Source organism: Indicator indicator, chromosome 3 (assembly GCF_027791375.1).
Source record: "Indicator indicator isolate 239-I01 chromosome 3, UM_Iind_1.1, whole genome shotgun sequence".
NCBI classification, from domain to species: Eukaryota; Metazoa; Chordata; class Aves; order Piciformes; family Indicatoridae; genus Indicator; species Indicator indicator.
This window is the reverse complement of record NC_072012.1, coordinates 6,567,963-6,589,870: the sequence shown is the minus strand read 5'-3', so window position 1 is coordinate 6,589,870 and position 21,908 is coordinate 6,567,963. Positions and strand designations below refer to the sequence as shown.

Below are 21,908 nucleotides of genomic sequence, written 5' to 3'. Positions count from 1 at the left end.
CTAGCAATGAAATAGCAATTTTATAGTTGAGGCAGAATTTGCAAAGAGGAATTGCGTTTACTGGACCACTTGATACTGTTAGAGGTGGGACAGAAATAGCTGCAGATGACAAAGAACTGTTCTTTGTCTGAAAGTATTCAGTTGCAGTTAAGTTCAGAAATGGCTGCTGTCAATTGTCCTGATGTAATTTCATTCTCATTTATTTGAGTTAAAATTGTGTGGAAGTATACTGTCAGAAAGTTAGCCACTGAATTACTTTGGCAGACATTGTACTGTAGCTACAGTTGTAAATAATGTATATGAAAAAGTCAAGTACAAAGAATTTCTTAAACTAATTGGTTCCTTTGTGCAGTTCAGTTTCACTGGCTTGGATGAGAATTTTATCCTTTAAAACTTGATCAGAATAATTTATCAGTGTCTCTTTGGAAATAGTGAATAAAATGTTTTCCTTTTGGATGAATGATTCTGAATATAAATTTACTACCTCCCAGGATTGTGTGAGATGATTTAAAGAACAAGATTTTGCTGAAGAATGACAGAGTTTTTTTCAAAAGTTAGCATTGTAGGACATCTGTGCCACCTGCTTCTCCCTCACCTTTGTCCAAAAATAGTGTAGTGAAGGATGTGGACAATTTATCTAAAAAGTATGGGGTGTTCCATAAGTAGCTTTTCAGTTACTTTGTCTTGAATTTTGCAGTTCTGGAGAACTGCATGGGAAAAAGGTACCTGGACTACTAGCTGTGACATCCAGTATGCACTTAGCTCAGAGCACTGAATTGTTTTTTGAAATGTATTTTGTGATATGTAATCTGTTACCTTCTTGAGATGTCAGTGTAGTTTGTCAGTCGTCATCTTGAGTGTTGTACTGAGAATGGTCCACAATGAGAAGCCACTCATTTCTTAGTAGATGTTTGTATTTCTTCCAAAGAATATAAATACTGAATTTTGTTGTAGGCATTTCGGGAAGGGTCCAGGAAATCTTCACGAGTAAAGGTAACGTGATTTTTTTTTTTGTTTGTTTATGTTTGATTGTTTGTATTTTGCTTTAAACCTTGATTGTTTGTTACTTAAATAATATAAAGCATCAAGAGTGCAATTGGAGCTGTAAATTAAGCACTAAAATACCATTGGTAACAAATGTACTATACACTCACAGAGTAATTTTTAAAAAAGGTATGAGTATGTGTTAAATTTTTATTCTGTAAATACTTAGTTTTCAAGAGGCATTGGTACTGTCCAAGATGAGTGCACACCTCATTTGAACTTAGTAGCTCCAATATTTCATGTCTCTAAGCAGCAAAAGAGTGAAATGGCTATATTGCATTTGAAAACTGAAACAGGAGTTCTACTTTGTCATACTTCCATGTATTCATTGAGTGGGACTCTACTCAGGCAGTGCTGGCATAGTTCAAATAATCATGTTGGGATGTCTGCTTTGCAAGATTTAAGTGCTTATAGCAGTGTTAAAATTTTCTGTGAGATAAAGATACACATGCTGTGAAAACTGGGTATTTCTCACAGTTTATTCATCCCTGGGATATACAAAACCAAATGGAACACAATACACTTTAAATGTGTAAGATGTGACTTGTGAATAGTCAAGATGGAATTGGGGAAGAAAATCTTGGATTTGTGCTTTTTAATATGGTGTTCATCAGGTTCCATTGTGTTCTTTAATGGTTTTCTTAGCATCACACCTTTTTAAAATACTGTTTGTGTGTATGGTTCTCTCAATGTACAAAAGAAATGTAAACGGGTAAATTGAATTGCTGAACTACTTGCTGTTTCGTTAACCTTTAATAGTGTCTCTGCTCAGGTGGATAGAAAAGGGAGCGTTGGTTGGCTGCTGCTGTCCATAAGGAGCATTGGTTGGCTGCAGCCTGGCTGATGCTTGTGAGGTCTGGAGGTACAATGGCCCTTTCTTTAAAAGTGAAAAGAAAAGCCTTTAGTAAAGAGCAGAAAAGGGGAGAAAAAGGATCTGTGAAAGCCTGTAACATTAGAGCGACAACCTTAATTTCGTAGATGTGGGATTAGTGAAGTTAGTTAAGATGTGAAGCAGAAAAATAATACAGTATTAAGCTTGAAAGGGGAAGATCAAATCTGTGTGCTGTAGGAGGGAAATTGGTAGGGCAGGGACACCTGACCCTCTGACTCCTGCACTTAGAGATTCATGATGCAGTGTGGTTGTGGGAGGAGACAATGTTAGATGCTGTTCTCATTGCACTAAAAGCTAGAATACTTATTGGAGAGGGAATGTGTTGTTGAACTTGGGCAATGTTTATGAAATCATAAAATTCCTTAAACGTAATGCTGCTGAATTCAACTCAATGCTTTTAAGTAACGCAGAATTTTATATTGGACTTCGTGAAAAAACCCAAACCTTAAATCAGTGATGTATCTTTGGACTTCATCTTGTGTCTCATCATAAACTTTTGATACATTTTTCTTACCTTGTATTATCTGGTCAATTACTTTGATTTTTTAGGGCTCAGCTCCAGAGATTGATCCTACTGACAGTTCAAACTTTGGATGGGAAACCAAAATCAAGGCATGGATGGATCGTTATGAAGAAGCAAATAATAACCAGTACAGTGAGGGTGTCCAGAGGGAAGCACAAAAAATAGCTTTGAGATTAGGCAGTGGAAATGACAAAAAAGAAGTCAGCACCAGCAATCTGATTTTCAAACCTCCAGTAGAGGTAATGAGCTGTGCGTTGTTGTTTTTATTGCATGCTGCTTTTCTGCCATGACAAATACATCCATTTAGATGGCCTTAGAAAAAAAAGAAGTGGGGCTGAGTACCCCCACAACATCCATTCCGTTCATCTTGTCTCACCGGATCAAAGCATCAGGGATATAACATCTTTTTCAGAATTTGTAATTTATTTTAAGATTGATTCTTTTCATCCTGTATCCCCCTGTTCTTGTAAAAATAACCAAGGTATTAGTCTGAGCCTGAACATTGGATTATCCTTAGACTGTCTTTTGTGGTGGACATAAAGCAGTAAATTTTGCTGATGTTTTTCTGCTCTTGAGGAATGTAAGTAGTGCTTACAATAGATTGAAATTGGAATACTTTTTTCCTGATACATCTATCAACATGTTAATTGTCCACATAACGTATAGTAAGTATTCTTGGATGTTTAAGTACTCAGAGCAGAATTTCATTTGCTAGTTCATGAGGGATGTTTCTGAGAGTAGATGATGTTCTGATGCTGGTGTGGTTTTTTTTTTTTTCTTCTTTGTGTAGGGTTTTGTTTTGTTTTTTTAACTCTTGTGATCCTGTAATTTCTAGTTAATGAGGAATTGTCTTTTCTATCCTTAACATCAGCTGCTCATCAGCTTAAAGTCAGAGCCCTTTAACAGACCGTAGCATTTTTGTAAGCAGAAATATCAAGGAGTAGTTACTGTAGCAGATTAATGGAAGCATCTTTGCTTCTTTTCCTCAAAGACCATCATGGCATATGGGACACCCTCCTTAGAGGAATATCCCTGCTTACAGAGCCTTTTGCCTACATAGAGGCTACTTCCTTTTTGATTGGCGATGACAGTTATGAGAGGTGTGAGTTCACTAATTGTCAGGGTATGTATTGGTTTTTAATTAAAAGCCATCCTTCTATCTAAAGATGAAAATAAATTTGGAACGTCTGTCAGGATTCTTCTTTTTTTTTTTTTTGTATTATCTTATTTTCCTGTTGGGTTTTTCATCAAATGAATCGTGAATGTCCTTTTATGTCTGCATGTTTTGTTTAGTTTGAAGGAATTGAAGCCTTTAGAAAATGTTAAGCAAAACAATGCAGCAACTCATCCCAGTAGCAGTAAGAGTTAAGTGCACTAGGGGATACAGTACTTCAGTTGTGAGAACATGAACGTGTTGTTTTTCAGCCATGTTGTGGGAGCACTAGGTCTAAAGTATTCCCTGACTCTGTATTAAAAAATTGCATTGGTAGGGGAACAGGACAGTTTGTTGAAAAGAGTCTGGAGAATTAATTACAAAAAGAAGGGGGTTTTAGTTCATACAGAGTTGTTTAGTTTTTGTGAAAGTGTCATCTGCTGTTAATAGTAATGGAAAAATGGTAGACAACTATGCTTAATAAATCAACTTACATCTTTATAGAGTTACGTGCAAAAAAACAAGAAGATTTTAAAAGCCGCCAAAGACTTGCCTCCTGATGCACTTATTATTGAATACAGAGGAAAGTTCATGCTGAGAGAACAATTTGAAGCTAATGGATACTTTTTTAAAAGGTTTGTTTATTCCAGATGCTTTAATAAGATAACTGCTAAAATGCTGTTTTGCCAAACTCTTGCCTCAGGTACAAGTGGATCTTAGTTACCAGCATTGTCTTGCATTTTACTCTTCTCTAGTTAAAACCAGATTCCACCTGCAATTATTTTTCTGTGTTCTCTTCTGGATATCCTTACAGATCTCTTCAGGAGTTAGTTTCCTCTTCCCTGGTTACATAATTCCTGCATTCTCAGTTGTGTAGTTGCACACTTCAAACCAGAGAGAGGCAAATTCTACCATCCTAAAAATTCAGAACGTAATGGTGAAGACATTATCTTCTGAGATTTTAAATCCGTCAGGCTGAGACCAGAATTGGACATGGGTCAGCCTGGAGACATTTTACTGTCAGGTTTCTCTGTTTGGTTAAGCTACTGAGCGATGCATGACTGCTTCCTTCTTCCTGTGGATCATTTTCAGTGCTGCCATTAACTGCATAGACACACCTGCTTGGGAAATTGCGAGAGGTCTATTGGAGGAGACACCCACCCTTCAAGTATTTTTAAGCATTGATCCCCCCCTCAGTCTTCTGTAGGCTAAAAAGCCCTAAGTCCCTCAGCCTTTCCTCATAAGAGAGATGTTCTAGTCTGCTAATGATCTTTGTAGTCCTTTGCTGTATGCTTTCAAGCAGTTCCCTGTTCTTGAACTGGGGAGCCCAGAACTGCACACAGTACTCCATATGAGTCCTTATCAGGGCATAGTAGAGGCGAAGGATAACCTCCTTCAATCTGCTTGCCACACTATTCTTGATGCACCCCAAGGATGCCATTGGCCTTCTTGACCACAAGGCTGGCTCATGGTCATCCAGTTGTCCACCAGGATTCCCAGGTCTTTTTCCAAGGAGCTGCTTTCCAGCAGGCCGGTCCCTAACCTGTATTGGCACATGGGGTTACTCCTTCTCACGTGCCGTACCCTACACTTAACCCTTGTTGAATTTTGTAAGGTTACTCTTTGCCCAACTCTCCAGACTGTCTAGGTCACACGGGATGGCAGCACAGCCTTCTGATGTGTCAAACACCCTTCCTAGTTTTGTGGTCATCACCACAAATTTGGTGTATCTTGCCAAACATCATGTTAGAAAGGCAACTGATGTGAAGAATCTTCAAAAATTATAAAATAGTTTTCTTGTATCTTTTTCAGGCCATACCCATTTGTTTTGTTTTATTCCAAATTTCATGGACTAGAAATGTGTGTTGATGCAAGGACATTTGGAAATGAAGCGCGATTCATCAGGCGCTCGTGTACACCAAATGCAGAGGTGAGCATAAGCATGAATTTAAATCCCCTTTTCTTTGAGTTTCCCAACTGATAGTTTGAGCAATCCCTGAATTTCTATTCAAGTACTTTGAAAGAACCCAACAGACTAATTCCTGATAATGCAGTAATGTTCTCTTCAATATAGGTGAGGCATGTAATTGAAGATGGAACAATTCATCTTTATATTTACTCCATCCATAACATTCCAAAAGGAGCAGAGATTACTATAGCATTTGATTTTGATTATGGAAATTGGTAAGTATTTGACTGTGCTGTTCTAAAACATATCTAATGCTTATTAAGTTATATGGCAATTAAAAATGGCTTTGTTTTTATATTATTTACTTTCTGGAATGCTTTAATAATATGGGGCCCCTTTACCACTGTATTTACAATGAACAGTGTGTGTGAGCAGGGTTTCTTCTGTATTTGTATTACTGCCTATCTGTTGCTAATTTCAGCAGTGTTGCAGCTACTTCCAAATGATGTGGAAAAGATAGAAACATATATGAGTAAAGATGTACAAAGAAAATTTTTCTCAGTGTTCCACAGTGTGAGGAGAGTAGAGCCAAGAATATCTAGAACTGTTTGGTGATACCCTATTTATTTTAGAGTGCCTACTTGAGGAAGACAGCCTCTGTGGAAGTTATAAATAGTATTTGTTTCATACGTGATTAAGAACATTCAAATATACTGAATGCTTAGTGCTTTAGATTCTGTAACCTGTTACATGATTTCCTGAGTATAACTTCTGCTTTGACAAACTGGGGAAATCTTTAATAAATTGTTGCCATTGTTAGTAAGCATTGATTTTTAAAACGGTAAAGGAAACAATGGGCAATGTTCCATTCACATATATAGGAACTGTTACTCAAACACGTCTGTGAAATCTGATGCCTTTGAGTGATACCTAGTAATGATTTCTTTTGGCTAGTAGGAAATGTTCTAGGGTCTAAGTACCTTGTGCAGAACACCTAGGCTAGTACTAAATTGAATTAACTTGAAAACGGAAGCACTGAGGAGCCTATTTCTGTATATGCACTTGGTTGCATCCAGAAACAGTCCATATGTTTTGCTACACCAACATGAAACACTTTCCTGTGAGCTGCCTGTAAGTCAGCATTGGTGCAGTGCTATGCAGATATTCCTTCACTACTTCTGGACCTTAACTACTTGCCTATATAATCAACTTGAGTTCAGACTAGCTCAAGATACCTCAAACTATTAGGTGATGTAGATATACTCCTACATTCCTCATGTGAAGACAACCAGGGAATTTGCCTTCTTGATAGGTTTTCTGTATTCTGTTATTTATGCCTTTAAAAGTACGTAGCAGTCGTGGGTTTAGTACCTGCAGCTGACAGCTTGTGTAGGTTGAATGTGTTTGAATAAGAGTCCCTACGTGTCCAAGTGGAATTTCAAACTGTACAAAGCAATACAGAGTTCTTTGCAGCATGGTCATTCTGTAAGAGGAGACGCTCTACTTGTAGGCTTTGCATAAAGCAGGAACTCTGAGCCTTCCATGCGTCTTGTCAGCTCTGTATTGTGGTGGTTATATTTCCACCCAGGATATACTCGGGTTTTATGGGTCTTCTAATCAAATACCAACCTTGAATTTAAAAGAATTCCATGCAGCAAACAGCCACTGATAACCACTAGGTGAGGCTTTTGAATTACTAGCAATATTGTATATCTTGGTGAAAGTTTGAGTCAGCTGCTTTTAATATGTTTAGGCCATTTTTTATAGGTAGTGTTTGGAGTCAGGAGTTTTGTAGCAGATGCCTTATGTGAAATGTATCAGCTTGTATGTGTGATTTTTGTATTGAAAATTCTTGTTGCTGGACAGCCTCATCAAAACACCTTCTTGCATTTAATTACTTTTTTAGTAAATACAAAGTGGATTGTGCATGCCTCAAAGAAAATCCCGAATGTCCAGTTCTCAGACGTTCTGAGCCTACAGAAAATATCAACACTGGATATGAAACCAGAAGGAAAAAGGGAAAGAAAGAGAAAGATACTTCAAGAGAAAAGGAGACTCAGAATCAGAACATCACATTGGACTGTGAAGGAGCAACTGCCAAAATGAAAATTGCAGATAATAAACAGAGGAAGCTCTCACCCCTCAGGCTGTCAATTTCTAATAATCAGGTATTGACACAAAGACAATCACAAAGAAAAGCTTTTAAATACACATACTCCCTTTTTGTAGTTGCTAAAGGAATTCTAACAAGTCACTGAAAAGGGGTATGTAGACTTAACAGAAATCATAATGATGAATAAACTTTTTTAGAATTTTTATACTGTTCTCAGTTTTTCCTTGATTGTATTTAAAGACAATGTTGGTTCCTATACCAGTTTTAACTATACATTTTTCCTCTGAATTTCTTTATCTGTCTTTAATATGCAAGCTTCATGCCATGCTTTCAGGAGTTCCCAGTCCACCCTGTAGTGTCTTTTGGTTAGCTGTATTAATGCAGAGTGTAGTGTTTTAAACATAGCAGTAAGCAGCCCTACTCCTGTAAGAAGTACAAATTCGACCCAGAATATTTATTGTTGGCTGCAACTCTGTGTTTCATAGAGGTCTGCAGTTCTATTAAATAAGGGTTTGAGGAGCTGGGAATGAGGAAAGTGTTTTTGAAGCTAAATGCTGGATAATAGAGGGACAGTATGGTAAAGCTATCTGGTGATATACCATGGTAGTCAATTTTAAATTAGTCTGTCCTTTAATGTCAGTTTGAAAGAATTAGTGGGAGAAATTAACGAGATTAATAATTAATTTCTCAGAGCAACTGTTAAACATTTCTCATGAGCAGATGGTTACTTTAAATACCTTTTCTTTCCCTTCAGGGGGGTGATAGTAGTGATTTTTATTTTTTCTGATGTGATGGGTTTTGGTGATGATTTAGGGGCATAGAAAAGAGAGAGAGCCATTTCCTAGTTCTTCTAACATCAGTTAGTGAAGGAAATAAGACAAAAATGAGCATATTGCCACACAGTTTTCATAGGATGATCAAATTCCTCTGGAGTTTTACTAGCTCAGTAACCTTAAAATGCTTGAAAGTCCAGAAGGCATGGCATGTTTCTGTTACAAATTATGATCTCTAGAGAGGCAACATTTAAACTTTATCATCTTAAGTGTGTTAGTTTGTTAGTTTATTTGGTTTTTTTTGTTTTTAACAAGTGATAACTGGTATTTGGAACCTTCTCCGAAGCTTTTAGTGCAGCATACAGTGCTTATATGCAACAGTCACAGTAGAACTTGTATTATTTTCCAAAACTGAGCTTAAACCAGTAGGAATTGTGAGAAGGCATAAAGCTGTTAAAATGTGCTATGTGAACACAGAAGCGAGTCAACTTTTAACTTTTTCCCTTGGGTGAAATATATAGCACTGAGGTAAAGAAAGTGTATGGGAAAACGTAAGTGTACTTTTAAGACAAATGCTGAAAGATCTTTTCTCTAGTCCTTTATGTAAATGTGAAATTGTATATAAGACAAATGAACACTTAGCTCTTCTCAAAGATTTTTTTTTTTCCCTGTGGCTATATTTTTCTATTTTGATTTTTTTCAAAGCAGAAGACTGTTTTAGTTTGGTAACGTGTGTGTTTCCTTGTGGAACGAAACTGTTAGTCTAAATGCAAAATGTGACTTCAATAGAATACACTTGAGAAGAACTTCTTTGTAATTGTTTATTAACCACTCCTTGGACAATCATTCTAGTTCACTAAAATTAATGGCTTTTTTTTTTTTTCTTTTCTTTTTTTTCCCCAATTGGTGGGATGGGGGAGTGGGGATGGCACCCCAAAATTTCAGTATCAGTATTCTAAAGGAAAAAAGTTATGGATATGTCTAAGCTCAGAATGGTAAAGGTCTAGCCAGGTGATTATATTTACAGGTTTATACAAAGGTACGATTTACTGGCTTGGTTACTTTTGATACAGTGATCTGAGGATTCTTAGTTCTGTGTAGCTTTTAGTTTTCCCTAGTTTTAAAGAGTAGTAGAGCTTCTGTAAAGCAGTCATTTCCATCTTTCAGGAGCCAGATTTTATTGATGATATAGAAGAAAAAACTCCCATTAGCAATGAAGTAGAAATGGAATCAGAGGAGCAGATTGCAGAAAGGAAAAGGAAGATGGTAAGTTGGGAAGCAAGTAGCTGTCTAAAGTTGTCACTAAGGCTTAGTGACACCTGCTCTTCCCATGCTAGTTGCTGCTTTTTTATAGGCTTGTAGAATCTGAATATATATTAGGTCAGATTCTTACATGAGTTTCAACTTGAAACACTAAGCTTGCTATTTGAGAGCATTTCATCTGGCTTGATCATTGCTTTCTGATTAAAAATCTGCTTTTTATCTTCAACTGTATATAACTTCTTACTGCCTTTAAAAAAGTCATTGTAGAGATCATCTAGATTTCATTTTCTTTGCTCTTTATTTTTGCTTGTTATTTGTAAAGGCCATTTTTATAGATAGTATTGAGTCAGGAGTTTTGCTTCAGTAATTCTTTGTTTTGTTTTGTTTTCAAATTATCAAGTCTCAAAATTTCTTGTAGGTTGGTGGAACAGCATTAAGAAAAAACAGCATTTTAAAATGTGCGGTTTTTGATAGGCACTCAAACTGTGAGATACTTGAAATTGCTAGTTAAATCAAAATCTGGGCCAAATTGTATAATGAAATACTAATATTTGGAACTTTGATTTTTATTGTTTGTGCTTGAAGAACTCCTGATAAGACTCTGTCAGTAGCAGAATTTATGAGGCTTGTATTTATTAGATGCCAGAAAACAAATCTCAAGTAAAATGTATGTTTGGATACAATATCTGAGGAATGACAGCATGAGAGCTAATATTAATATACAACAGTTCCTTGTCATACTTTCAAGGAATGATTTTCATCAGATACGTTGGATGTGTTGGTTTTGCTGCGGTGGTGCCTTTTTTTTCCACTTTACATTTGCACTCTTACGAAGGTAAAGCTTTCTCTGCAGCTTAGTTAACAGCACAGTTGCTCTAAGGTAAAGATGATAATTGTTGCTCTAACTGCATTGTGAGGATTGCAAATAACTACATGTTTGGCTGTGTTTTACTAAGCAAACAGAAGCAGGTTCAGTAGCAAAAGAAAATTTGGTTCTTCGTTCACTCGTGTGAGCAGTAGATTTGCTCATTTTCTATTGTATATTATTGATATCAATGCACTGTTGAGCTGCAGGCATTTATGTTAAAAAAAGTTAGTAATAGAAGCCTCCCAGTTCTGCCACCCCTGTAATGTCTTAAGCAGAGCTCTCTGAAGTTGAAGGGATCTGCCTCCATACAGCACTAGAGGACCTGAACTACAGATAGGAAATGCAGTTTCTCTGTGACCCAATGTTACCTTACTTTGAAATAGTAATTCTTGGATCTCGAGTGTGTATTTTCATGTAGTGTTTTGACAGTTGGAAAATTGAGTCAAAGAATAGTGGAGCTTTTTGTCATTGTTCCATACATTTATTAATATTTCATATCTTGCTGGTCATTAGTGTTTCATTGTTTTTTTTAAATACTATACATGCAAGTAAGTGGCTCAGAGCTGTGTGTTCTTTTTATGCTTAAAGATCAATGATTTACTAGTAAATGACTATTTTTAGCAAGTTCTTAAATACAAAGCAGGACTGTTTTCTTGTTTGTCAGAGTTGGTATGAATGCAAGCCTGTCTTCAGAATTCTGTAATAATTGTAGTCATTGTAACATCTCCTTTTCTTCTGAGCTTCTGCTGAAATTGAGTTCCATGTCACATACACTCAACATGTGCTAAATAAAGTACTTTAAAAAAAAAAAAAAGTAGGTATTTATATATGCAAAAGATTATGACGGAAACTTGATTATTATTAAATCCATCAGACAAGAGAAGAACGGAAAATGGAAGCTATCCTGCAAGCTTTTGCCAGACTAGAAAAAAGAGAAAAAAGAAGAGAACAGGCTCTGGAAAGAATCAGCACAGCAAAAACTGAAGTTAAAACAGAATGCAAGGAAGCACAGAGTCTGAATGATGCCGAATTTATTCAGGTAGTTATCCGGAACTTTATTTTAAATCTAGCTTTCAGTGTGGCATATTTCAGTGGCTTGGATGTCAAGTTGCACTTCAAGATACGAGACCATGAGGTTTTTTTCCTTTAATCTCAAATATATTTGACAAAAATCTACATAGTTCTTTGACATTATGCTAACTCCTGGTACCTTTTTTCCAATGAAATACATATAGAATTAATTTATGAGGAATTTCAGTGCGCACACGCCAGCTGTATAATTCAGTCTGTCCTTGAAGCTCAGGACAGGAGCTGTTCACCAGTGCAAACTTTAGGCACAGGAGGTGTCTTTCCTTAGGCACCCTCTATAACTGGTGCAGGACATCTCACTGGTTCAGGGAGTTACTCAGGAACAGACAATAATCCTTTCTTTTGTTTTCCAGGAATGGCATCACTAACGCATAGCTTTTTTCTGAGTTCTTGCAGATGATGCTTAATGTTTCATAAGCCATTTTTTACTCTGTTACTGGATGCTAGTGGGCTTCTTATACTGCACATACTCCTACAGATTCTCAGTTCAGGTTGTTTCCCTGGATAATTCATGTCAGGATGCTGTTGAGTACATTTCATGACAATGCTAAACACTGAGTAAACTACAAATTACAAAAAGGATATTGGACTTAAATACATCATGTTGTAAGCAGCTGATTTCTGACTTGATAGATTAATGTGATGTGGCAGTTAATACACAAGTACACGTGAATACTCTGCCAGTGATAGAGCAGCTGCTTGGGAGGAACCTAAAACAAATCTTGCAGTTTTCATGAAGCCACCTTCTGTCATCATAGAATTATTATCTCTGAAGTATTTTAGTTCTAACAACAAAACTGAGATTGAAGCTTTTCAGACCTGTAAAGGAAAGGGGAACTGACATTTTAAGAATGATATGTAACTTTACACCTGTGTGGGATGTGCTTACTAGAATTTTATTTTCTACCAGGAACCATCAAAAGAAGAAACTGCCACCAAGCCTGCCCCAGCCAAAGTTAATAAAGCTAAACAGAGAAAAAGCTTCTCACGGAGTAGAACCCACATTGGACAGCAACGCAGACGACATAGAACTGTCAGCATGTGTTCAGATATCCAGCCCTCTTCTCCTGATGTGGAAGTAACTTCACAACATAATGAAACTGAGAATGCTGCAGTGGTAGCTGAGCCTGAAGCAGAAACTGTTGTTACAGAAATGGTTACTGAAACGGAAGCTCCAGCACTTAATAAATGCCCTACTAAGTATCCTAAGACAAAGAAGGTATGTCTTTTAAGGGATGGGGAGAAGAGGATGGGCTTTAACAAAGAGTTGTAAAATTACAGACTGTGGTAGCTAGGAAAGAATACCTTTTTTTTTTTTTTTTTTGATAAGTGTGCCTTAGTAAATGTGCTGTAATTTAATACAGCTACAACAGTGAAGAATATTCAGGGTGTCTGTCTGACATGTTGACAGAAGCATAACCCTGACAGTACACAAATTTGAAGAGGATTTAACTTCTGTTAAGATTACCAATTTCCCCTCATCTCAGGTGCTCAGGGACAAGTTTAAAATCTGTCTTAAAATTCTGTTACAAATTCACATCGTAAGTACAGTTGATCTGGGCACTTGTATATTCAGTAAGAGTTAAATACAGAAGAACTAAATATTTTTACCAAACCACCCAAAATCCAACAAAAGCAAAACTTCCAAAACTTTGGTATGAAGAACAAATCTATATTGACTCCTGCTGTGCCCTTCATTTTACTAAAGTTGTCCTCATTCTTCTTGCTGTGCATGTTTTTAAACTTGCAGCCTGGAAAGTAGGTGTTTTCTGATTTGTGTAACAAATGACTAGGTCAAATAGACTAAAAAAAAAAAAAAAAAAATCTCTAAAAGCCACTCAAAACACTCATAAAACACACCATTTTTTTTCTCTCTCTCTGTTTAGCACTTGGTCAGTGAATGGTTAAGTGAAAAGAGCGATAAAACAGGGAAGCCTACAGACAGCCTATCAGAAAGGCCTCTGCGTATAACTACCGACCCTGAAGTTCTGGCTACTCAGCTGAATTCTTTACCAGGTCTCACTTACAGTCCACATGTATATTCAACTCCAAAGCACTATATTCGTTTTACTTCACCATTCCTTTCAGAAAAGAGGAGGAAAAAAGAACCTGTGGAAAACATTACTGGCTCTTGTAAGAAGGTAATGCCTTCCCTTCTTTTTGGCTCACCATCTGATACTAATTAAAAATAAGTCTTTGTTGGCACAAATTCAGGCACTAAAAAGCTTGTTGGCAAATCAGTTCTGTTTATGTGTAATGCAATTTGAAATGTCTATTGTTAAACTGTTCAAAGTCACTGATTTGTACTTGTTTTATAACAGCGTTGGTTGAAGCAGGCTTTAGAAGAAGAAAATTCAACAGTGATTGATAGATTTAACTCACCATCACAAGAGAGATCCAGAAGTCCAGCCATCAATGGTGAAAATAAAAGCCCTCTAATACTAAATGACAGCTGTTCCTTGACAGGTGAAGTTTACTAACACAGTAGTACAATAAGACCTATGTCAAAGTAATTACATGTGTTTTTTGAAGTGAATGAAGTTAATGAAAACTCCAGAGATATTTGTACTGTTCCCTTACGTTTTCTTTGAAAAAAATGCTTAGTTGCATAGTGGTTGGTGTTTTCTTTGGGGTTTTTTTGCCTCTTTACTGTCTAATTCATAGTAGATGGGTAACCACTATATCTCATAGTGTTTACAGTCAACAAAAGACGAAGGGTTATGACTGAGAGCATGAAAAGGTTAAGATTATCGATTCATTGTCTCTGCTGCTCTTTATAATGAGAATTTCTTTTCAGTTCAGGGAGCCTGTGTTGCAGAGAGTTGAAAAGCTCTGTAATTTTGTAGGCATAATACAAAATGGGAACGTGCTAAAGACTAAACATGCTTCTGTCAGGATAGGGAGCATGTCGGGTGATTGTTGTGTACAGTCCTCAACTTGGAATTTCCACTTTTTTGCTGAACATTCTTAAATACCTGTAGAAGTTGAATTTGCCTTTTCTGCAAACGTAGATAGTTGTCACCGTCATCCTAGCAAGCTAATTTCTGTTACTGATATATCTGTAGACTGCTGAGAGTTTATTTTTCAGGAAGCTTTTGTAGGTTATTATCTGTTCATCTATCAGGAACTTCTGTCCTTAAGAAATTGTTGTAAGCTTAGAGTTTATAAATTCATTACATCAAGGATGTGAACAACTCTGTGCGATAAACAGTATCTAAATCTCTTCTAACTTTGTTCAAATTCTCATACACAGATCTAACCACACCGTTAAAGAAACGAAGACTGTATCAGCTGTTGGAGTCTGCCTTCTCAGAAACATCTACACCTACTCCTTCTCCATATGCCACGCCAACTCATGCTGACGTCACTGCCTCCGAGCCGCCATCATTTGCTACTCCTCCTAGGATAAAAACAGAAGATGAAGCTTGTAGAAATGGTTACAAACCCATCTATTCACCAGTTACTCCTGTAACTCCATGTGTACATGGAAATGCCATGCACTTTGAGGTGAGATTTCCAGAGTTTCAGTGTTCAGACATTCCAGTGTCAATTGGTGTGTGTACTCTTGCTTACAGGGGGGTTTTGTACATCTCTCCAGGCTAAAAAAGAAACTGATCTGCAATTTCTTCTTCTTTGTTTAGAACATTTCCTCACCTGACAGTTCCCCAGAAATAAAAAGGCGAGCTTACAGTCAAGAGGTAAGGATACTTGCTAAAAAGGGCAAATGGTAGCAGTTTCACCTGCATGGCTGCACAGGACTTGCTAAATGCTTGTCACCAGCCATTGCAGGTTTCCTGGAATGCAAAGGGTAACTTCCCTAGAGTTTCTATTTGCTTATTGCTGTGTATTTCCACTTTACCCGTTTGATTTTTCTATTTTAAACTGGTTTGTCTCTTGTCCTATTATCACTTGAAAATCCTGATGGCTTTCATGGAAAGGAGTGAGTACTGTCAATTGAAAGGAACAGAGAAGCAACGCTTGTGCTTTTCAGGCTGTGGTTGGATCTAGATCAACATTTCTTCATGATACTGGCATATCTTCATTGTTTTTCTTAAGCCTAATTATGCTTGGAGTGAGAGAGCAGAGCAGAAAGGTGTACCAGATGGGTGTGGGTGGGCGAGCTGGGGATCATCAGCGTTTGTAGGCCTGTTCTGCTGCTGGCCGCTAAGGGGAAGTGCGGCTCTGGAGTGTGGGAGCTTCGCACAGCAGTTGCGCATTTTGTGCAACTGGAACAGGCAAGAGTCAGTCACAGGAAAAAGCTTTAGCAAGGTTGTACTGATGGGGACCTTCGCTTCTGCTGAGTCATGTAAATGAATGATCCAAATACTCTCTTCTGGGAGTTAAGCACATACTTGGGTTTTGGTTGTGGGTTTTTTTGGGTTTGTTTTTTTTTTTAAGGTAAAAACAAGTGTTGAAATACACAGAATTTTTCATACAGTCACAGCTGTCCTGTCAACTGAATTTAACAATTACTTTAATAGTTTCAAGATTATCTAATTTTAGCTTGGAGGAGCCTGAGGGTGACCCCATTCAAGTTTATAAAGATGTGAAGGGCAGTGGTGGGAGGATGGACCTAGACACCTCTCAGTGATGTCCCGTGATAGGACAAGGGGCAACAGGTACAAGCTGGAGCAGAGGAGGTTCCACGGGAACACAAGGAAAATTTTTTTTTCACAGTGAGGGTGACAAAACACTGGAACAGGCTGCCCAGAGAGGTTGTAGAGTCTCCATCTTTGGAGATACTCAAAACCTGCCTGGTTGCATTTCTGTGTGAACTGCTCTAGGAGATCCTGCTCTGGCATGGGGGCTGGACGAGATGATCTCTCAAGGTGCCTTCCAGCCCCTAACTCTCTGGGATTCTGTAACTCAAAACTGAAGTTTTACTTAGGAATTTTCAATTTGTAGGGTAAATAATTTTGAAAGGGTTCATAATAACCTTAAAATATGTTGGTTTAGAAAAGCTATTTCTAGCCATGCTTATGTGCTGGGGTTTACAGTTCTAAGAAGTTTCTGTAATTTAAGAAACTTAATTTTTTACCTTCCACAGAGTAATGGGTTTAGTACTGTCTCAAAATCTGGTGTCTTAGAAAAGATTTGCCTTTTTTTCCCTGCTCTTCTTGAAATAAATGTTATTAGAATGAGGATGCCTTTTATGGTGAGTTGAAACCAAGTGCTTCATAATATCCTGGCCAGAGACTTGCTTCTGTTTAAGCTCTTCCTCTGCCAGTCATAAATAAAACCTGGCATTTAAAGTTTATTTTGACTTTGTGCATTTTACTAAAATTATTTTACCTAATACATGGCAGTAGCTGAAATAAGTGTCTAGTTGTAGAACAGTTGCTTAAAAAGAGATAAATTCGTTGTACTGGAAGGCATTTAATCACAGTTAAAAGGCACAGATGAATGTCAGAATAGTTGCAGTTTTGTTGGAGAGTGGAAAATGTTGACATGCCTTTTCTTCACACAGGGATATGACAGAGCATCGATTCTAGCACTGAATTCCTTCAGAAATTCCAACATGACAGAAATGGGCCTGCAAGAAATAAAGACAATTGGGTATTCCAGTCCAAGGAATAGGACTGATGTTACACGGCAGTGCACTGGAGAAATGGAATCTGTGTCAGACCTCCAGCTGGGACTCGAAGTAATTGAGCAAAGTGCACTGCATAAAAACCTGGAAGCCCCCACACACGATAGGACTGAATCAAACAGCCAATTAGAAACTGCTCATTGTGGACGGGGTACAATTTATTCTTCTTGGGTAAAAAGTCCCGACAGGACAGGTGTAAATTTCTCAATGAATTCTAATTTGAGGGACTTGACCCCTTCACATCAGTTGGAGGTAGGAGGTGGATTCAGAATAAGCGAGTCAAAGTGCCTGATTCAAGACGATGCTAGAGGCATGTTCATGGAAGCATCTGTTTTTTGTACTTCAGAAGATGGAATTGCATCTGGCTTTGGAAGGACTGTCAACGACAACTTGATGGATGGAAATTGCACACCCCAGAATCCTCCACAAAAGAAAAAGGTTGTAATATTTAAAATCATTTGGTCTGTCTCATATTATCTACTAATGGTATATAGATATATATATATATATATATATATATAACAGAAAGAACCATAATACAATAAAAATCAGCTGGTGGCTCACCTTTAGCTATTGCAATGTAGTAGATACTACTTGGGGGAAATAATGAAGATCAAAGAGTAAAGCTGCATATCCCCTTTAGTAAACTTCTTTTTTTCTGAGTAATAGATAAAGCTACACTCTAATTTCCTTGTGAGTCATAAATAAATGGCCCAGTAAGTAATTTCAGGTATGCAAACGGGTGCTTATATCACCAAGTATTAAAATATTCTGTTAAATAGAATCTATACTAGCTTCATGGAGGTCATGTACTCTTAATATTTGTTAGTGCAGAAATTTATAACATATCTATGTTACAAAAACTTTAAAACTCTGAATTTTATATATACACTTGAGGTATCTTGGTTTCACAGAAATCCTTAGTTCTAAGAAATCTTTTTCTGGGCTTAATTTATTTTTTTTCCTCTGTGTTTTTTTTTTTCTCCTTAAAATACTGTTTGATAAATAAGCACAATCTAAATTTGCTGCTCTCATGAAACAGTTCTTGTAGATAAGTTGTGTGCTCTTGGCCAACTCAACTCAGAATTGGAAGTTACTCTGTTTAACTGTACTGGACTGCACTTGATTGTTAGGTTGGACTTCCTTTGCTCCTTGCAGAAAGGATGACAAACATGGAAGGCAGTAGCCTCCAACAGCACAGCTTGCCAGTTCTGTCTCATAACAGACTGTAGTAATATTTCTTAATTGGAGGGTGTGATTTGTTTTCTTTATGGAAGTAATGATGGGGGAGGAAGGGGCACATTCTGTCTGCACATGCATGCACAATGCAAGTTTTGAGGTTTTTGGTCCCATTGCACCTCCTCCCTGTATGTGCCTCTTTCTCTGTGCCTTGGGGGGCACGCTGCTAGAAAGCGCTTAGGTTTTTTCTTCCTTCGGAAGTTCTCCATCAGAATTGCATTTTTGTTTACCTTGCTTCAAACTGACACAATTGAAAAGCAAGATGGTAGGAGCTCTGCACTTACCTGGTTCTGACTCTGGCAACCATATAGATCTTCTGCATGTTACTGTAGCCTTGCTGTTTTGGCAATGCCAAATAATCATCAGAAGCCAAAATTCCTGTAGTTTTACATTCTTTGTTTGAAGGTTAATTTATTTTCAAATCATAGCAACACTTAGTGCTTTAGTAAAGGTTCCCCGTTTCTCTTGCTGATAAGGATTCTTCCAGGTTGTTACTGCTGAGGGGTTGTGCTATCCTTGTGTCCAAATGAAAAAAAAAAAAACATGGCTTGCCCCTGACACCCCAGGATTCCAGTCTCTGAAGAAATGAAACATTTTATCTATACCCTTGAAGTAATGGGGTCTAGGCTCTTCAAAGACACGTTAAGGAAATGCAGGTTTTTACTGTGTCAGAAGAGTGGAGAAAATCTCATCTAAGGAGAGTGTGAGAATTAAGGGATTTTGTAGGAGAATAATAAGCGCCATTCCCAGGATCATATTAACACATGAATGTCCTTAGGCAGTTATAAAGGAGGTTCCTCTGCATTTCTATGGGCATCTGCTCCTCTGTTTTCTCTAACTGTACAAGTTTATGCCATTTCGATATGGTCCTGTGTCTCTCTGCCACACCATGTAGGTTTCATCCATTCTTAACTTGGAAGCTTTCTTTAAATAGGTATTCTTCAAGAGAGCCAGAGCCCATTCATGTGATGGGTAAATAACACAAATTGTTTAAAAGCAAGATCAATTCTTAAACTAAATTTTATCCTATGAGAAAATAAAATATTTTAATCTGTTCTTATTCTGGTATATATAAATGGTCTTTAATGGATAGGTCTGTTGGAAAGCAAACAAATAATCAACCCTAGGATTGCAAACAAAGCAGGCTGCCTTGGTTTTTCTGTCAGTATAGAAATGGATGTCTGCTTCTATTGAGATCTAAGCCAGTTAAACATTTTTTTCATTGTTGTACTTAAGTTTCTTGTTCTGGATGCTTTATGCTATAGAGTAGGTTGTTGGTAATTAGAAGGGGGAATTACACATTAGACATGAATGTCATTTCTACCAATCTAGTATCATTAGTGAATAAGACAGGTATGAAAGTCAGTATTTCAGCTTTATGTTTCAAATCCTGAAGATTTGAAAAGATAGTGAAAACATTTGGAGAATTAATTTTTCTCACTGAAGGTGGTAATAAAATACTTAAACTGTTCTTTTGAAATTTCGGTGTAGTTATTTTATATACATAGATAAAAAGTAGAAACCAATTTTTTGCTTCATGTATCACTGGCTTTGGTAGTAAAATTTACTTGGAATGTAACTTAGTCTCTTTTAGACTGTAGTAATGACAGGAATTCAGAATAAACTGGGAAAAGAATGAAAAAGTGTAAGTTGTAAATGCTATGATATTAGGAACAGTGTGAAGAGCTCAGAATCCATTGATATGTTCAATAGAGTAAAGCAGAAGAATGATGAGGGAATCAGACGAGGATGAGATCTCTCTTATACTTTGCTCTTACCATTATACTCTTACTAAATGCTGTAGTCACAGGAAAAACTGTGAAGTCCCTTGCAGCTTCAACCAACAGTATGACTTGAACAACAAATCTGTTGCGTATCTCCATCATGCTTCCTTCTCTTGGCAGCAGCTCTTTTCTCTGTATTGTCCTTACAGGCATCAGTAGCTCAGTACTCTGTAAATTCAATGGAGATGCTGTGAAGTATCTTCCATTAATCTGTCCCTGTTTTCTTTTAGAGTCAAGCAAATGGTATGTCTGACTGGAATATTATATATAATCGAAACTGTGAAAAGTGAAACAAGAAAACTTGCCTTTAACGTTCCCTTTGTTGTGTTTTTTTTTCTCCCTAGGTCTCCTTGTTAGAATACCGTAAGAGACAACGAGAAGCTAGAAAAAGCGGCTCAAAGTCAGAAAACTTCCCTCTGGTTACTGTATCTCCTCAAGCTGCTAGTGGAGGAAATACAAGTAGTAACAATAGTGCTAATGATGGCTATAACAACAGTGGTGAAAATGGGGAGCAAACTGATAACTCTGCAAGCCTCCCTTTACCACAGCCAACTACTGTTTATAATGCAGCTCCAGAAGATGTTGGCAACAGCTCTGCAATTAAGGAATCTTCCAGTGAGAAGAATGAACCGGAAGTCCAATGGTAAGCCACAAAACTATAGAATTGAAGTGCTGAAGAATTAATTCTGATTTGATAAAGGTGTTGTTGCAGATGACTGATTGGGAGCTTTTCTTCCAGATTAGTCAGGAGTTGCCTCTTTACTCAGAAATATAGCAGGTATCTCAAACATTAGAATGTATGGGAAATTACCTATAAGTGTCTAGTTAACTTATTTTCATTCTGCTTTGCTTTTTTATTCTCTAAGAGAAAAACAGATAAGAGGTTTGAGCAAGACAAGTTGAAGAATGTGAAATGCACTTGTAAATGTGTAGAAAAATGGCATCCATGAGTAAGCATGTGCCTGCCATCAATGCTCTGGCTGGGCTGTGTGCTTGCTGAGGAAGGTGTGTGGAGGGGAAGAGCAGTAGGATAGAGAGGATGTTGAAATGGCTGTGAGAAACTTGAGTCTGATTCTCAAGCGTGGCCTTGGCTCTGCACTCAGACACTCCTTGTGTCTGTAGGCTGAAAAGAACATTTTTTTTTTCCATCCCAAATCACAAAACCTTTCTCAAAGTAATGTGGGGGGAAGAAGGGTGGAACAGGAAGATAATCTCTATTGATTAGCAAAAGCTGCTGGAAGACTTTAGGAAGCCTGTTTTCCAGTGATCTGGCCGGAGTGTGTTCATGGTGTTTGCTGCTGCTTAAGTGCAGTCTGCAGGGCTGCAGTCTGCCTAATGGTTCCTTCTGCTCAGGTACAGAGCATGTGGTGATACTTGCATCAGTTTTTATGATCATTAAATGGTCCCCCTGTGTGCAGACCATATGCTCTGTTGGATGCCATGCCAGATAACTCCCACAACCAGACATCCTAGGGGGAAATAGTGTGAGGGGATGAAATAGAATGACTTCAGGTCTGTGTAAATCTTGCACATTTTCCACTGCATTTTGATAGCCTTAAGGTAGATTGTCAGCTCTGATGATGATATCTCCAAAATGTTACCAGCACAAGATAAATTCTGCAGATGTTCTTTATGCTGTAGTGAAGACCTAACAGTGTTGGGGATGAA

General features: G+C 37.5%; 1 protein-coding gene across 6 annotated transcripts in view; it reads left to right on the top strand.

Annotated features, from left to right (window-relative positions):
- KMT2E (lysine methyltransferase 2E (inactive)) overlaps positions 1–21,908 on the top strand; it is a 71,803-nt gene that overhangs the window by 36,508 nt on the left and 13,387 nt on the right. For 5 of the 6 annotated variants that reach the window (XM_054399382.1, XM_054399384.1, XM_054399381.1 and 2 more), the window contains exons 8-22: positions 955–993; positions 2,486–2,698; positions 4,117–4,247; positions 5,425–5,542; positions 5,687–5,796; positions 7,428–7,689; positions 9,575–9,673; positions 11,413–11,577; positions 12,538–12,846; positions 13,514–13,768; positions 13,949–14,093; positions 14,881–15,134; positions 15,269–15,325; positions 17,095–17,655; positions 20,585–20,883. In XM_054399382.1, the coding sequence (XP_054255357.1) occupies positions 955–993; positions 2,486–2,698; positions 4,117–4,247; positions 5,425–5,542; positions 5,687–5,796; positions 7,428–7,689; positions 9,575–9,673; positions 11,413–11,577; positions 12,538–12,846; positions 13,514–13,768; positions 13,949–14,093; positions 14,881–15,134; positions 15,269–15,325; positions 17,095–17,655; positions 20,585–20,883 (3,017 nt within the window). Of the gene's footprint in view, positions 1–954; positions 994–2,485; positions 2,699–3,457; positions 3,583–4,116; positions 4,248–5,424; positions 5,543–5,686; positions 5,797–7,427; positions 7,690–9,574; positions 9,674–11,412; positions 11,578–12,537; positions 12,847–13,513; positions 13,769–13,948; positions 14,094–14,880; positions 15,135–15,268; positions 15,326–17,094; positions 17,656–20,584; positions 20,884–21,908 lie in introns of those variants that run through there. The other variant, XM_054399385.1, reaches the window with a different exon arrangement.